The sequence below is a fragment of the Lygodium microphyllum genome, chromosome 15 (genome assembly GCF_053477565.2).
Source record: "Lygodium microphyllum isolate KBCC chromosome 15, Lygodium_microphyllum_v1.1.10, whole genome shotgun sequence".
NCBI classification, from domain to species: domain Eukaryota; kingdom Viridiplantae; phylum Streptophyta; class Polypodiopsida; order Schizaeales; family Lygodiaceae; genus Lygodium; species Lygodium microphyllum.
In genome coordinates this window covers 141,441,924-141,460,934 of record NC_141149.1, presented here as the reverse complement: position 1 = coordinate 141,460,934, position 19,011 = coordinate 141,441,924, and the positions used below count along the sequence as shown (strand labels likewise).

General features: G+C 43.4%; 1 protein-coding gene across 5 annotated transcripts in view; it reads right to left on the bottom strand.

Annotated features, from left to right (window-relative positions):
- Positions 1-19,011, bottom strand: part of LOC148025150 (Zinc finger C-x8-C-x5-C-x3-H type family protein) — a 105,196-nt gene that overhangs the window by 67,394 nt on the left and 18,791 nt on the right. For all 5 annotated transcript variants that reach the window (XR_015693413.1, XR_015693414.1, XM_087694893.1 and 2 more), the window contains exon 6: positions 18,353-18,558. Coding sequence is in view for 3 of the 5 variants with exons in the window: in XM_087694893.1 (XP_087551019.1) it covers positions 18,353-18,558 (206 nt within the window). In the remaining 2 variants the exon portion in view is untranslated. The remainder of the gene's footprint in view (positions 1-18,352; positions 18,559-19,011) is intronic.

The window sequence follows — 19,011 nt, the reverse complement described above, 5'->3', positions numbered from 1 at the left end:
CACAGTCCATCCATAATGGGCAGTCAAAGCAACCATAGACTTGATGGTCGTCATTCGGGAGGTAGGAGCAAATGTCTCCTCATAGTCAATGCCTTTCTTCTGTGCATAGCCTTTAGCTACAAGCCTTACCTTATATTTTTCAATGGATCCATCTGCATTCCATTTCAGCTTGTAGACCCATTTTGTTCCAATGGCTTTCTTCCCAAAGGGCAAAGACACTAAATCCCATGTTTGATTCTTAGTGATAGAATCCAATTCAGCTTGCATTGATGCCATCCAATGCACACTTTTTTGTGCATCCTCAAAACATTCAAGCTCCTCATCATCAATTGTACTTATTGCCATAACAAACTCCATGGTATGTGCAATATCATGCATATGAGCTTACCTTCTAGTACGACAGCTATGGTGCATCCAAATGACTATCTTTCATAGTCTGTAAATACCATCTAGGCATTTGTCTTGCCTCCTGACTGTGCACGAGCTCTTGCTGAATTTCAGTTTCAGCACTTTGCTGAATATTCAGATCAGCCAATGGCTGATTTTCTACATTTTCCAATGGACCAGCTGGCTGAACATTAAGTTCACTTCCTGAAACTCCAGCTGAATCACCAAATGAAATGGGCAGCAACCCTTCAAATACATCACGGGCAGTCTGATATGTGTCTAAACCAGCAAGGGATAATTCTGATTTTTCATCAAAGAGTACATCCCTACTGACAAACACCTTTTTAGAGACTGGATCATAGTCTGTAGTCTTTGCTCTCACTACTATATCCCACAAAAATGCATTTGACAACCTTGTTATCCAACTTTTTTCTAAGTACCTTGGAAAATGTGTACATATGCAAGACACCCAAAGGTACAAAAGTGTCCAATAGAAGGTTTTCGGTTGTTCCAAGCCTCAAAAGGTGTAATTTTCTTTAATGCTTTGGTGGGACATCCAAGCACACATAACGGCTTCCATCCAAAAACCGTGTGGCAAGCTCTGTGCTTTCAGCATACATCTGGCCATCTCCATGATTGACCAATTCTTCCTCTCTGCAACCCCATTCTGCTGTGGAGTATAAGCAATAGTGAACTCATGAACAATGCCCTTCTACTTCAAAAAGGAATTCAGCATACAGGACATATATTCCCCCTCTCGGTCCGAACGGAGAGTCTTTATTTTACAGCCAGATTGGTTCTCAACAAGTGCCTTTGCCCAGAGCTCTACGAAGCATTCTTTACTTGGCTGCCTTTGCCCTTCTGTCTAGCCATAAAAGCCTGCTCAGAGGCTATGACATCCACACCACTATTTCTTCTTGTTTGTTCCTCCTCTAGAAGCAAACTGACTAACTGAAGAAAGGAAATAGGTTGTGGGGCAATCCTCATTGTGAGGTTTAGGGCAATATGAAAAGCCAAGTAGGAAGGAGACAATGAATTCAATGTAGTAGATATCACTTGTACATCTAAATAGTACTCATCGACATTCATAAGTTGCTCACGCAAGTCCTCATTTTTATTCAAGTGATCCTGCATAGAATCACTCTCATCCATTTTCAATGTCTCAAGCTCTTTCTTTAAGAAAGAGATGTGGGTCTCATTCTTACCAGCAAACATATGCTCCAAAGTTAGCCAAGCTTCTTGTGAAGAAGCTGCAGAATGAATGTGAGGGATGATGGACCGCTAAACTACCAATACAATCAGCAACAAAGCCTATGCATCCCGTGTATCCCATGCTTTTTAAGTTGCTGATCTTTGGGGAAGTGGTTGAAGTGGAGCAGGCTGAACAGACTGAAGTGCCCATTGTCCACATCCTCCTAGAGGAGGAGTAGCAGGAGCCACCACAACTCCGGGCCTAACTTCTTCGCCACTGACACAGTCCCAAAACTTTGTCGCAACAAATACATTCTTCATCATGAAGGACCAGATTGAGTAATTGTTACCATCCAATCTGTCCTCTTTGGATACATAGGTAAATACATCTCCTCCCTGATTTGCCATAATAATCGATACCAAAAGAAGGCAAAAGAGCAATATCCAAACTAGAATAACCAGGAAATCTCAAAAAATTTCCAGAAATTACAGCAAATAGCTTGCTGCAATTAGTACACTGATGTACACTCTGTCAAAACTGTGTGTAATGCACGCAGTCCAAGGTGCATTCAATGTTCAGCAACACTATATGAGCAAAAGCCCCAAAATTTCTTGCCCCAAAATTGTCCAAAGCAGTCTATCTCTGACTGAGACTGCAATACATGTGCCAATGTGTTCCCAAAATACAAAAGCCCCAAAATTTCTGATAAATTTGCCAAGAAATTTGCATCAACCGTGTCCCAAACACGTACTCAGATTTCTATGCCTGCCCAGGCAAAAGCCTTGTTTCCAGAAGTGAATCTGGAATAAAAAAGTAAAATTTAAAAAATACCTCTGAAATCAGTCGACTAGGTACAGTACAGACCACAGGGTGTGGCATTGCACATACAGGTGCAGACGGCACTCCATGCGGACATGGCACAGACAGGCACAGGCGGGCTGGGCGTTGGTCAGGGGCGGGCGTGACCAGAGGCGGTGTGGCCCAGGCCGCTGGTCAGGGGCAGAGCAGTAGGAAGAGGCGCAGGCAGGAGGGCACAGACAGGGGTTGCGCTGACAGGGCCAGGGCATCGTAGGCAGCGTGGGCAGGTGGACCTGGCGCAGTTGTGGCGGACCTACTGAACAGTGGGGCGGCAGGGGGCACTATTGGCGACTTGCTGCAGGAGACGGGCAGCACTAGCGGTCTTCTACCAGACAGAGCTCGATTGAGTGGGAACTTCCGGATGCTGAGCAAACCCTCAGCTCTGATACCAAATGTGAGATGAAGAGAGAATCGAAGCTCAGCTAAGAGTGCAGTAGACAGTGTGGAGAGTGAAGCACGACACCTAATGCAATAGACTGAAAGAATGTAATCTGAAAGTACAAAATACAACCCTTAAACCTTAGGGTTGTAGGGGGTGTTCACACCCGAACATGATAAGTGCCTGTAAGTGTGTCACAAAAGCACATACGAAAGAAGACAATAAGTCTGGGGGAAAAAACCTCTCGTACCGAGAGTAAAAAGTGCACCAGTGTCCTACTGATCACCGACACTCCTCTGTGGGCGTAGGCATGAGTGAAAACCCAACACCATCCACTATTTCCATTGCACCGTCCTTTCAGCCTTTATTAAGTGCACCTTACATATCTTCACACATCACACGTAGGGGTCCTTCACCCTTAGGCACACCTTTTAGGACCTCATCTTTTCCTTAGTAAGGTAGTGTCTCTATGATAGAGATTCATCCTCCCATGCCCACACTTGTGGGTTTTTCACGGCTTGGGAATGCCACCCAACCATCACCGAGTGTGGATTGGTTGGTACCATAGTTTGCCTCTATGGCATTACCTAGTGGGCCTTCTGGTCATTTTGTTGTGCCCCGCTCGACCGTTGGACAAGGCTTACATGTCCCGGTGCCTCCATCTAGACCAGCACTTTATGGAAACATTCATGTTCCAATGCCTCTGCATCAAACCCATTGGACATTATCAATCTATTTCTACCTACCCACCTCCCCCTCCTACTTATCCCCCTCCCCCGCCTCCTTATTCCACTTATCTGACACCTCATAGTTCTTCCTCCTCATTATCCAAACAAGCCTTTAATTATTAGACTTGTTTTAACAAGTTGTACTTCACTACTTGGTCAAATTTGATGAGACATGTCCTTGACTCCTAGAACCTATAGGATCTTGTGCAAGGGTTGGAACCCAACCTAATCTCGCACTTGTTCCACACAAGGTTGTTCACTAATGGACAGCTCAAAATGCCTCCGCTATTGTCAAGTTGATGCAAGGTCTATATCCTATATTTCATTCACAACTTTAGCATTTTGACTTAGCATCTGAGCACTTGGCACACTTGACTTGGACTGCTATGCGGCTTGGGATAGAACTCGTATCAATTTGGATCATGAGCTCCAAAACTTTGAAATCACTGACCGAGATAACTTGAAAGTCAAGATGGCTGACTATCGGCATCTTCTCGCCAAGTTCTCTACCACGCGAGCTTCCAAGTCCTCGATTAATTAGGTCACATTGTTTCTAAACATGCTACCAAGGAAATACATCCATTTTGTGCAACAGGTGATCTCACAACCCACAATACCCACTTTCAATGAGTTTGAGTATCAACTACTGTGTTACTCTCAGTTGTTCGATTAGTTTCATAGTTTAACATCTACAAAGGGGACTCTCATTGCTTCTTCTCAGAAGGGATAGTAAGGAAAGGGTAAACAAAATCAAGATTCCAATCAAAATCAAAAACTAAGTCAAAATCAAACTAATAAGACCCGAGACAACTCCTAGTCATCTCTAAAACCCGGGTGGCAGAGTGTATCGAAGAAAAATCAGTATTGTCAACATTGTTAAAAGGCTGGTCACTTTGACTACAAGTGTCAATCAAAGATAAGAGGCATAGCACCAAAAGAAAAATTGCTATTGTCAACATTGTCAAAAGGTTGGCCACTTTGATGAGGAGTGCCAATCAAAGGCAAGAGGCACAGCAACAAAAGCTAAGACCCAGACCCCCACCCCTCAGTTGGGAAACCCCTAGCAGGGAAGGCTGGATGGGAGCAACCCTCAACAAGGGTAGTGGCAAGGCCAAACCCACGCTGCCACTAATCAACTATCACAGACAACAAGGTTCTCAACGCCACAGGGCTTGTCTTACTGGTCTATAGAGGCTATAGAGGCCCACATCACCTTTGTAGATATATTAGAGGATGCGAGTCTCATCCACATTTCTGAGTTGTCTCCTGACAAGGTGATTGTAGAGGCCCACTCGTCACACCCAAGTAATTTAGTTACTCGGATTGTGGACAGTGGAGCTACCCATCATATGATCCCCATCAAGGACATTTTCATTTCTCGAGCCCCTCCAATGAGCACGATCGAGTTAGAAACAACTCCTCGATCACGATTCAAGCTCACGACCACTTCAATTTTTCCATTGACCAGGGCTCGGATCGTGCTATGTTGGATGATGTATACTATGTCCCCCAACTTCAGGTGAACTTATTATCCACTCAGCAGCCTTACCGATTGGGTCAAGCAATCTTCTTCACAACGACCCAATCAAGATCCTTAACTCTCGGACTAGTTTAGTGATTGCTCTTGGTGAGGCGCAACTTAGTCGCCTATACCACATGACACGGTTTCTTTCCGAGCCAACAGCCGAGGGCTCTGAGTCCATCACTTCTAGGCTTTAGCCACTACACAGGAGCCTACGATCTGATTATCTTTGGCATTTTCCCATACGACATCTCAGATATGACTCTCTTTCTAAATTGTCATGTCGAAAAATGGCCCATGGCCTTTCGTGCCTGAAGCTATCGCAAGATGTCTATAAAGCTTGTCAAGTCGAGAAACAGCATCGTATCCCATTCCTCTACACATAGAGCTGAGACACCTCTTAGATTGATTCATGTTGATCTTTGTGGGTCGATATCCATCACCGCCTTGAACGATGCATTGTACTTCTTTTTTATTGTGGATGATCGTTCTCGCTGTACGTGGTTGTATTTTCTCAAGCATAACTCCAATGCCATCACATACTTTTCTGTCTAGGTGCTACTGGTACATTGACCGAAATGAGACTTGGACCTTGATGGATTGTCCAAGCCACAAGATAATCATTGGGACAAAGTGGAGTCTTAGGACTAAGCTAAAGGCTGATGGGACTTTAGACAAGTACAAGGCTAGTCTTGTGGTGCAAGGGTTTCCATAGAAGCAAGGTATTAACTATAAAAATACATTTGCTTGCACTATGCAGTTAACATCCTTTCGTCTATAGGTTGCGCTAGCCGCTAATCACGGTTGGTCAATCTATCAAATGGACATCAAAAGTGTCTTTCTGGACAGTTATTTGGAGGAGGAAGGCTACGTGGAGCAACCTCCTAGATTTTATTTTGCTAACCAGAAAGATAAGGTCTTTCGCTTGCAAAAAGCTCTTTACGAGCTAAAGCAAGCACCAAGTTTTGATTCCAGTGGATGGATAAGTTCCTTAGAACTCATGGATACCATTCTACCCCTTCTAACCCAAACTTATATGTCCATACTGCTTTAGAGGAGGTTAGTTATATCCTATTGTACATAGACGATTTACTTATCACTGGCTCAAATTCTACTGCCATAACAAAAATAAAGGATCAGCTTTGCTCTACTTTTGAGATGAGTAACCTTGATTTATTGTCCAATTTTTTGGGGATGGTGGTAGTTTGATCTAGGGGTAGTACTTTGTGTCAGAGCAAAAATACACTTTTCAATTAGTGAACCGATATTACACAGTTCAAACACAACATATGGCCACGCCTTGAAAACCCACAATCGATCTTTCTAAGGTTACCCTAGCTCACCTATAGATTTGTGATATGGAAGCTTCTTTGGTTGATTCACACTAGGTCAGATTTAGCTTACTCAGTTAGTTTGCTTAGCCAGCATTTCACTACACCTAGGATGTCACATTGAATTGCATCTCTTCATGTTTTGAGATATTTACGATATACCTATTCTTATGGCCTAACTTATGGATCTGGTTTATGTTTGCAGGGACACACTAACTATAACTAGTTAAGAGATCCCGACACCCAGCATTCCCATGGTAGCTATCTCTTTACCTTGGGCACAACACCCATCTCTTGGGCCAGCCGTAAGCAAGGGGTGATGGTAGCACCTTTCACAGGCAAGGCTAAGTATCATGCTCTTTTTGATAGTACCACAAATGCTCTATTGAAGGAGCTTACTAGCGGCACCTCCCACTGTTGTCTACTATGACAACCAATGTGCAATTACCCTTGCAGACAATTCAATCATTACACTATGGGTGCGGCATGTGAGGATCCACTTCCACTTCACTAGAGCACAAGTTCAGCTAGACACTAAATGTCTAGAGTTTGTGCCTTCATCCAATAACTTTGCAAACATATTGAAAAAGGCGGTCAATCGACCAATGTTGCAATATATTCTACCCAAGACCGGTTTGGATACACCCTCCCCTACTTCAACTGGACAAGCATTAACTAATTAATTTGTGCCTAGTCCTTATCGGCCCATTAATTGTCCTAGGGCCAAACTAACACCAACTCTCATCCAAAACCCAATTGGAATAACTTTGTCACAACTTTTGCCTTTGACACCCACTACTTCCTCAAGGTCCTTGGCCTCTTACCATGAAATAAATGTCATATGCATTACAATATTGCACATTTGATTATTAAATTAATCAAATGTTTCTAGCAAAAGCAAAGCATCCAAAAATTTCATGTCCTCATGACATATGTATTCAACGTCGTCTTTTTCATGTTCATCTCAAATAGCTTACAAAAGTTCTCAATCTGATCGTTGGTTACAAACTACTTAGAAAAAACGATTTCTACTTGCATTGTGCATCATCATACTGATATAGATCAAGATACGCCATCCATTTGTTCCATCAAGAATCAATGTCCATCTCATCACATTCCTTTTTCTTCCCATTGAAGGGATCAGGTCTAATTGAAGAGGCAACATGTGCATGCCTAGAGCACAAATGGAAAGTGGAGTGCAAAGCTCGACAAGTTGTCATGGCATCTCTTTGAGTTGCACCTACAAAGTCACCATAAGAGAATACCTTGATCCTCTATTCTCACATTTGGTATCAGAGCAGTCCTCGCCAGTTTTGCCCCCGTGCCGTCAGCTTCAGCCGTCAGCGCACAGCTCCGCGTGCCTTGCCCAGCGCGCCACCTGTAAGCTGGAGGCGTCGCCTCCTCTGCACAGCGAGCCACCCGCCAGCAACTCGCAAAAGCCTGCACGTCAGCCCAAGCGCTGTTCTTTCGTCAGACATCAGCGTCGTCAGCAGTCAGCTACTGCCACGTCGTCATCAGATTCCGCCAGCTGCAGACGTCACTCACCGTAAACGTCTGCTCGCGACTGTTCATCCCGCCCGCCTGACGACCAGCGACCTGCCACTTTGCTCACGACAGTCCAGCCCGTCCTGCCCGCCGTTTTAAAAACATTTCGTCTGCACCCCGCCACGTCAGCCTGCGTCGCCTGTTTGACCACGAGCAGCTCTTCGTCAGACGACGCCCGTCAGACCACGTGCAGCCCGCCTGCCCGCCTGCCGCCGTTTTTAATTTATTTATTTTTTTTTTTTAAAACGTTACGTCAGTCGCTGCCTTCTACGCTGGCCCGCCAGTCAACGTCCTGCCCACCACGTGTAGCCTGCTCGTCTGACGACCACGTCAGGTAAAATTTTCAACTTTTTTTTTTAATTTCAGCCCAGAACACAGTTCTGGAAGCGGAGGTTCACACGCGGCAAGCACAGAACAAGTGTAGGAATAAATTTCATGCAAATTTCTGGACTGGATCGTCAGACATTTTGGGGCTTTTGTGTATTTGGAAGACAGTTGCATTTGGACTGCTGATACAGTCACAGAAAGACTGTTTTTGACAGAAATGTTGGCAAAAATTTTGGGGATTTTGACATAACAGTGTTGTATTGCACTGTTTGCACCTTGGGAAGCGTGCAGTAAAAGACAATTTTCTGACAGAGTACGCCCTTGCACATTAATTGCAGAAACGTATTTGCTGCAATTTCTGGAAATTTGTGGATTTCCAGTTCGTACTGCTTTGGCATTGCTCATTTTGTCTTTGGAAATTTGTCATCATGGCAAATCAGGGAGGTGATGTTTTTACGTATGTATCCAAGGAGGACAGACTGGACGGAAACAACTATTCCCTTTGGTCATTCATGATGAAAAATGTATTAGTGGCCAAGACTTTATGGGATTATGTCAGTGGAGAGGAAACTCGACCGGGAGTTGTAGCTCCCGCTACTCCTCCTCCCCATGGCGCACGTGGACAACGGGGACCTCAGCCCGCTCCACCTCAGCCACTTCCTCCAAGAACTGCAACTCAAAAAGCTTAGGATACCTGTGATGCACAGGCCTTGTCGCTGATTGCTCTGGCAGTTCAGCGGTCCATCATACCTCATATCCGTTCGGCATCTTCTTCACGAGATGCATGGTTGACTTTGGAGCATATGTTTACAGGAAAGAATGAGACTCGGATCTCTTTCTTGAAGAAAGAGTTGGAAACTCTGAAGATGCATGAAGGTGATTCTATGCAGGATCACTTAAACAAGATTCAGGACTTGAGGGAGCAGCTCATGAATGTAGATGAGTATTTTTCGGATGCACAGTTGATATCCACCACCTTGAATTCCTTACCTCCTTCGTACTTGTCTTTTCATACTGCATTGAACCTCACCATGAGGATTGCTGAGCACCCACTCACTTTTATTCAGCTGGTTAGCTTGCTTCTAGAGGAGGAGCAAACACGGAAAAATAGTGGTGTGGATGCTATAGTCTCTGAGCAGGCTTTTGTGGCAAGACAAAAAGGCAAGAACAGCAAGGTGAAAAATGCTCCACAGAGTTCTGGCACTTCGGGCACATCGCAGAATCAGTCACAAGGGGGGACGCAAGCAAAGAAAGGAAAATGTCATTATTGTAAGAAGCCCGGCCACTATATCACTGAGTGCAGAAAGCGCATTGCCAAAGAGAAGAAAAAGGAGTCAGGAATGTCTGTTTCTACTACTCCTTCCACTGCTAGTGAGTCCGCGTCTTTTGTTGTGGACAGGGACTATTGTTTTTACACTTGCAGTTATGACATCTCTTGGGCCGATAGAGCACTTAGCTCTACAGAGGATGCTGACACTTGGTTCTTTGACAGTGGTGCTTCTAAACATATCACATCTCGCAGAGATTTGTTTGCTTCGGTTAGTGCACCTCCCGTTGGGAAATCGGTACAGTGTGCCAATAATGCATCATACCCTGTTCGTGGTATTGGGGAGATTCAGCTCACAGCCATTGATGGCTCCATTCTCCGCCTGCAGGATGCTTTGTTTGTGCCTGGAATAAAGAAGAATTTGCTTTCTATTTCTTCTTTGGCACGTTGTGGTATGCAGGTCACTTTTGATGATGACCGTTGCATGGTTCGAGAAAAAGAATGCATGACATTGGTATTGACAGGATCTTTGTGTCATGGTTTATATGAGTTGGATGCTCTTTCAATAGATCAGTCAGCATACTTGACATTCACTCTTACTCCTGCTATGATACAGGCGGAGTTATGGCATGCTCGTTTAGGGCATGTAAACTTTGGCAGCTTGATGCTTTTACAGCGTACTCAGATGCTGGATGGCTTACCTCTCTTGGAGAGACCTCCTGAGCACTTATGCGAGGGATGCATTTTGGGGAAAATGCATCGTTTCTCATTTCCTCGTGATGTTGCTTTCAGAGCAACAACCAGATTGCAGTTGGTGCATTCAGATGTTTGTGGTCCTATGCAGACCATGTCATTGGGTGGTTGTTATTATTTTGTGACATTCATTGATGACTTCACACGTTTTTGCTGGGTCTATTGTTTGAAAAAGAAGTCAGAAGTGTATGATGCATTTTTGGCTTTCAGTGCACTTGTTGAAAACCAATCTGGATGCCACATTAAGACTCTCCGTTCGGACCGAGGGGGGGAATACATGTCCTCTAGGCTGAATTCTTTTTTGCAGCAGAAGGGCATAGTACATCAGTATACTACAGCTTATACTCCACAGCAGAATGGGGTAGCAGAGAGGAAAAATCGATCACTCATGGAGATGGCCAGATGTATGCTGAAGGCAAAGAGCTTGCCTCATAGTTTTTGGATGGAAGCAGTCATGTGTGCTTGCCATATTTTGAACAGATGCCCTACCAAAGCCTTGAAGACCATCACACCATTTGAGGCTTGGAACAGCCGTAAACCTTCTGTTGGTCACTTTCGTACCTTTGGGTGTCTTGCCTATGCCCATATTCCACAGGTACTTAGAAGAAAATTGGACAACAAGGCTGTTAAGTGCATTTTTATGGGATATAGCAATGAGAGCAAAGGCTACAGACTCTATGATCCCGTTACGAAGAAGGTTTTTGTCAGCAGGGATGTTGTTTTTGATGAAAAATCAGAATTATCCTTGGCTGGTTTGGACACATATCAGGCTGCCCGTGATGTTTTTGAAGGGCTGCTGCCCATTACTTTTGGTGATTCAGCTGGAGGTTCACAAAATGAACCTAATGTTCAACCAGCTGGTCCTATGGAAAGTGCAGAAATTCAGCCATTGGCTGATCGGAATATTCAGCATCATGCTGAAACAGAAATTCAGCAAGAGCTTGCACACAGCCAGGATGCTAGACAGCTACCTAGATGGTATTTGTAGACTATGCAAGATAGTCCTTTGGATGCACCCATGGCTGGTCGTACTAGAAGGCAAACTCGTTTGCATGATTCAGCACATACCATGGAGTGTATTATGGCAGCAAGTACTTTTGATAATGAAGAGCCTGAATGTTATGAGGATGCACAACACAGTGTGCATTGGATGGCAGCCATGCAAGCTGAATTAGATTCTATTACTAAGAATCAAACTTGGGATTTGGTGTCCTTGCCATTTGGGAAGAAAGCCATTGGAACAAAATGGGTCTACAAATTGAAAAGAAAAGCAGATGGATCCATTGATAAATACAAGACACGGCTGGTAGCTAAAGGCTACGCACAGAAAAAGGGCATTGATTATGAGGAGACATTTGCTCCTACTTCCCGTATGACGACCATCAGGTCTATGATTGCTTTGGCTGCACATTATGGTTGGACAGTCCATCAGCTAGATATCAAGACTGCATTTTTACATGGGGAACTTCAGGAGGAAGTTTATGTACACCAGCCCATTGGTTTTGCAGTTGAAGGCTCAGAACATTTGGTATGCAAGCTCAAAAAGGCACTATATGGTTTAAAACAAGCTCCTAGAGCTTGGTATGAAAAGATAGATGCTTTCTTGCTTGGTCAGGGATTTCTAAACAGCTCATCTGAGTCTACCCTTTACGTATGTAAAGAAGGGGGATCTATGCTGATTTTATGTCTTTATGTTGATGACCTTTTGCTCACTGGAACACATGCTGATCAAATTTCAGCATTCAAACAAAATTTGCAGCAAACCTTTGACATGTCTGACTTGGGAGTTTTGCATTACTACTTGGGCATCCAGTTCATACATAATGCTCAAGGTATTGGGTTATCACAGTCAAGGTATATTGGGCAGCTTCTTGAGAAATTTGGCTTACAGGATTGCAAGCCAGTTACTACTCCCATGGAACCTGGACTGAAACTGTCATTACATGATGACAGTGATTTGTTTGATATACATACATATGCTCCTGCAGTTGGATGTCTTATCTATCTATGCAATACTAGGCCGGACATACAGTTTGCAGTTTCAGCTTTGAGCAGGTATATGCATCAGCCACGTATGTCACATTGGCAAGCTGTCAAGCGTGTTTTTCGCTACTTGCAGGGTACTCGTTCTCTTGGGTTGCTTTATGCCAAGGGGGGACCACTGCATTTACATGCTTACAGTGATTCTGATTGGGCTGGTGATTATGATACACGTCACTCTACTAGTGGCAATTGTTTCTTTCTTGGCACTTCTTGCATTTCTTGGCTTAGCAAGAAACAATCCACTGTTGCCACATCGTCATGTGAAGCTGAATACAAGGCAGCTTTCACTACCACAGTTGAATGCGTATGGCTTAGACGCTTGCTAGCTGATTTGGATGTATCTGTTACTGAGCCTACTCCATTGTTCACTGACAGTCAGAGTGCCATTGCAGTGGCACGGAACCCAGTGTTTCATGCTCGCACGAAACACATTGAGATTCACTATCACTTTGTCAGAGAGAGGCTACATGCAGGTGATATCAGCCTTGTCTATTGTCCTACCACCAGTAATGTGGCAGACATCTTCACCAAAGCTCTTCCTCGTGACAAATTTGAAGCATTTCGCGATGCTTTAAATTTGATATCCTTTGGTGGCGGATGATCCTTGTACTCTTGATCACTCTTCACTCCAGGGGGGTTTGTTGGGTATTTTACTTACACCTTACTTACGCCTACGCTCATATGGGAGTGTCGGTGATCAGTAGGACACTGGGACACTTTTTACTCTCGGTAGGAGAGGTTTTTTCCCCCAGACTTATGGTCTTATTATCGTATGTACTTATGTGCTTATGTTACACACATTTGGGCACTTAGTGTGTGTCGGGTGTGAACACCCCCCTACAACCCTAAGGTTTAAGGGTTGTACTTTGTACTTTCAGATTACACTCATTCAGTCTATTCTCTTGGGTGTTGTGCTTCAACTCTGTCTCTCACACTCTCACACTGTCTACTGAATCTGCTGTACCTTGATCCTCTGTTCTCACAACAACAAGCGCTTACTCTGACCACATGTATCAGGCCTTGCAAGACATGGACCCATACATATCCTTGGAGGAGGTCATGATAGCTCGCTTCCATATTCTATACCTCGGCTACCATGTATCTCCCTCACACTCAACCTCCATGAGTAAGAATGTCCCATAAAATAGCTGGTACAATGAAAAATGTTGAAAAACTTATGCTCATCTCGAGCGAGAGGAAGCAGAAGGAACCTGTACACATGGACAAGTGCGCACACTCTTTTGCCATCTAGTGTAAAGGAAGAAAAAGGCATACTTGACCAAGTAAGAGCATGAGTTTTATCAACTATTCTTGGGACAAGAGTGACATGAAAGGCATTTCAAGAGCCCAAAGCCCATATCCCTATTACCTCTCCAAAGATATGGCACACATATGCTACCTTGCTCTACCAAGTGCTTAGATAACCTCCTCTCCCTTGACCACTAGAGAGCAGACCCACTTCCTCCACCTTCTCTTTAGCACAATTATGGTCCAAGTCACCATTGACGGACTCCAAAAGGGTCAAACACAAGACCATGATGGACCTGTAGAAAAGCACATCTCATATACCATAGACATGTTGTCAACACTACTAGCTTGCTTGTTTGATAGAGCCCTTTGTGAAGACTTCCTTGCTAGTTGGTCAAGTAATACTATAGTATCAATCCCAAAAGCTCGAGATCCTATGATTTCCACTAGCTATAAAACCATCATGGTTGGCCATGTGCTAGCCAAGCTTTATGGATCAATGTGAGAGCATAAGCTAAGAAAATAGGCAAAGATACACCAACATCAAGCATGTGGATAGCAAGGTTCATGAGAGGGTATTCTACAATTGATCATAGCCCCAAACTTCTATCATTGAGGAGGGTAGAGCACATGGGAGATAGGTCTATTGTTGCTTTGTGGACTTCCACAAAGCATTTGATACAATGTCATGAGTCAAGCTCATGCACAAATTATGGGAGTTGTGAATCCCTATTGAAGTGTAGTTATTTGTCCTAGCATTATATAAGTCGACCACTAGACAAGTCTAGGCTCCAAGAGGAATGTTGTCACGGGGACGTGAGATTTTGAGATGCTTTAATCTTACCGATAACATTTGATTAAGTTACTAATCAAATGTACAAGGTTGTTTAGCACATGTGATGCACATGGCAATTATTTCATGGTAGCATGCCAAGGACCCCAAGGATACAATGGATGTCAAAGGCAAAAGTTGTGATAAGTTATGCCAACAAAGTTTTGGTGGTCAATTGATATCAATTTTGGCCCTAGGGCAGTTGTTTAGGCCCTAGGACAGTTGTTTGGCCAATAACTGTCAAATGCGACACTAGGGACTAGCATTAATTAATTAATTAATGCCAATCTAAGGGTCAACAGAGATTGGGGGACCACTCCAAGTTGCAAATGGCCTAGCCAATTTAATTATGGATGGGCACATCTAATTTTAAGCAAGGTCAAAAGGATTGAAATTAATTTTAAGGATTATTTAATTCTGAAAATTAATTAAATGGCTGAAAAATGCTGAAAAATGCTGAAAAATGGGTTAAGAAGGCTGCCACTTGGCAAAAATGCACACACAAAGTGAGAAAACGTTTTTGGGGACTGGGTCTCAGCCATTCAGTTAGTTCAGAGCCTAGGAGAGAGAGAGAGGGTGTTGCTAGTCCATTTTCCAATCAAAGAACAACAATTTGCTGTAGAAGACAACCATCTAGGTCACTCAGCAGGCTGGGGACAGCAGGGAGACATCTTCTAGGAGCTAGCAATAGCATTGTTGATCAGGTGACAACATTTTGGAGGTGCCTGGCAACTGTAGGTGACTGCATAAAATGCAGGCTGGAGCATGCAGCAAGTATATTTTAGGGTTTTCTCCTGAAGAAAAATCAAATTTCTCTCTCATCTTGGCTTTCTCTCACCTTCTCCAACCCCTTCTCAAGAGATCTCAGCCATTTTGAGCAAATCTCAGCCAAATTTGGTAGACAGCTACTACAAACCCTACATTTCTACAAAAATTAGGTTTTATCAACCACCTTGGGATCCGTGCCAACAAGAGAAGGCATCATACATTGAAATCAACACATGAAATTAATGGAATTGACAGGGATTTCAGATACTAGGCCATCCATTGTGAATTGGGGTGGCATTTGGCAAGTTGGTGGTCCTAATTGTGCAAGTCCTAGGTGAAAATCAAGGGGCAATTGGCCCATATTGCTTACTGATTGTTTATACAGCAAGGGGCTTTTGAATCAGCAAAGAAGATTGTGGAATCTCAGCTTGTACTCAGTCCATTAGCAATTAAAGTTAAAGAAATACCGAAAGGGGAGCCAATTTTGGCCCTTGGAGCCAACAAGGTGTCCCATGTCCAAGATTATTAAGGTAAATTGTGCATTTCAATTTATGTTTATTTGCTAATTGCTGAAATTAAGTAGTTGATAACAGCATTACCACCCTCTCCAAGAAGGAAGGCCGGTTTCAGATGTCGACGAAGATTGTCACCACTATTGGAGTGATGCAATGTTGCCCCCTTTCACACACTCTCTTTGGGCTATACATTGACGAGTTCTAAGATTATATTGGATGATTGGGAGAAGATGGACCTAGCCTTGGGGGAGTACAATAATGTCAACCACTAGACAAGTCACCCAGCTCTAGGAGGAATGTCAATGGAGATTACCACTATTGAAGTGAAGTAAGGTTACTCCCTATCACACTCACGTTGGGCTATACTTTGATGAGATTTTAGATTATATTGACAAATTGGGAGGAAATGGACCTAGCCTTGGGGGAGTACTTATGCCTCTACTATTATATACGGATAATATTATGCTTATCTCGGACACTCAAGATGGGTTGCAGCCCCACCTAGATGCATTATATGTCTTTTGTGGGGGGAGAGACCTCATGGTGAACCTAGATATGTCCATCTAGGGATTACTTTTGCAAGACTGAGAATCACGATGAGGAGAGCATTTGAGAATAGGCTAACCTGAGGCTATACAGCAATGGGAGCCATGGAGAACCAATGCATGCATAATACACTTCCAAGGACCCCGGACAAAGCTTTAGCTCTTTGATATACCAGTTACAACAACACCCTTATATGGAGCAATCACTAGCTTTTCAACATATTATAACAGCCTCTACCACAAGATATCTACAACCAGAGCAGTCACTACCGGATGGAGGCAAGGTTAACAATGGATAGGAGAAGATGAAGAGGCCCCTAGTAATGATGATCTCCCATACGATCAGAAGTAAGTCCTTAATGCCACATGACATAGTTTAGAGGAGAGATGAGAGCACCACCTACTGTGGCTGATGCCCTTTTCTAGACAATGATTTTTATGTACAGGCTTTGGAGCCTTTTGAGACACAAATACTCTAGACTTGCTCTAGCGTCATCTAGACATCTAGCATCACAGGCTGACATTGAGTGTTGGTATGCTGCCCCAACAGACACATTGCTGCACCAACATCAGTTACATATGGATCACCTTCCATCTCTACAGTAAAACTTCAATTCCCCTTTCTTAGAGCTTAGTCAAGAGGATCTCAACAGGGTCATCAAGATGGAGATTATTCAGCTATACACAGCCAAGACTTGGTTGATGCCTACCCAAGATCTAGGGATGAAGATGGATTTTTGCTATAAGCATCTTCTACATGTATCCCTCCATGGTTTTGAGATCCCGCCAAGATACATGGCCACACTTTTCCCATGGAGTATGGTGTGCCATTGGTCAACTCCCCACATCCTCACCTGGGTACTGATAAAGAGTCGCTATGGAGCAGATTCCCTTTCCCTGGAGGGCTGGATATGCCAGATTTTCCAGCTTGAGCATGAGACTGAGGAGCACTACATATGCAAGTGCCAAGTGTACTATGAGATCAAAGGGTGCTTCCACTGTCTATTCTAAGAGGGATTCAAATTACTATTCAGGGTGACAGACTTCCCAGATTAGCATTGCCTTAGACTCTTTCTTTTTGGGTGCAACAGTCGACATAGAGATCACGTCCTACAGCCCCAATGGAGGCACCTTAGGCATCCACAGCAATACACCCTTACTCACTTTTTCATAGCAACAACTACATCTGATACCTTCGAGCATACTCCTAATGGACTTCTGGTTCCACCACAAGGAGTCACCTTTCACACAGCCACTAAGAGATGCAGAGCATTGCTGCCCATGGCTTGTCAGTCCACATCCTCACTCAAGGCACCACCAAAAGTCCACACAATACTGGCATGTCACCAAGAAGCTCTAACTCAGTGCTTTAGCTTATCCATATTGGATAGACCCATGAGAGTTATATTGGGACCATATTGATCCTCATATCGATTCCACATTGTATTATATTCCTAGTATTTTTTAGTATTTCCAATTATTTGTTGTTTCCTAGCCAGATGTTTCCTTTTAGCATACGGTTTCCTTATTGTACTTGGGAAACATGATAGTTCCCTCTCTCTCCCTCTCTCTCTCTCTCTCTCTCTCTCTCTCTCTCTCTCTCTGTGTGTAATGAGTAATTGTATAAATTACAAAAAAAAAGTATAGGATAACAAGATTGCAAAGTGCAAGGTGGCTCTAAGCCATCATGTTTGAACCAAATACAATGGATTCAATGGAACAAAAGACAAGAGTGCAAAAGGCACCTCAGGACTAAACAGACACAAAGCATCAAGGGTTGTGGCGAGATTTTGTCGTGTGGGCCTGGGCCTTCACTACCAATGTCACCAATACACCGTCTTCAAAGAAGTTGCCCAACACCACAAAGGGATTGGAAGAGAGAGATAACAAAGATAAAGAAGACTTTCTCTTTCACAACAATACTAGAATCCAAGATATAAGGCACACAGTAATGGATCAAAACAACAAACTTCACCACCAGAATAAATACTTTGAACATATGATGGTTAAGACCTTTATTGAACACTGGTTAATCCCTTTATCTCCACACTAGGGAAAAATATGCAATAATACTCATAGAGATAACCTAATTTTAAGCTAAGCAAATAGCACCTTGATTGAAAGCTGTTTGCTGCAGGATTTCCAGAAAAACCTGATGCCTCAAAAGGTGGATTGTTTCGGACTTTTTCAAACATCACCTTTGACAAATCTGGAGATGCATGCAATCCACTTCCAGATGAAGGGCCTGTATAAGGGTTCTTCAAAAAATCCTGAAATACCACCTCTTTAGCACTGAACATGCTTCTCTCATTCTGTTTCTGAGAGCACATACCAAAGACAAGATTAGTGAGTAACATAATATACATGAGCAATTTGAGGAAATCCAACCCATGAGACCAAACTGTTCATGGTTATAAAGTTCAAGCATGTAAATAGATATCACTCATATCCTACAACTTGGTCATCCATGATTGCTGGTCAAAAACATACACTAGGTGAAATTCAAAAGCCGCACACCAAATGAGCAGTTCAACTAGGCTTTAAACACCATAATGAAGATTGTAGAGTATGCCAGCGAGAAGAGCCCCCTATTAATGCAGCTCAAACAATAAGTGAGATTCTCCAAGAGGGAAAGTATAAGATTTGAGGATGCATGTTTACCGTTACTTGTTTGTAAAGTCTTGACAATGATGTGTGTGTGCGTGTAAAGGATTCTACTATATCAAAAATTTAAACTTCCACCAGAATTCTTTGAGCATCCTGCATAACTT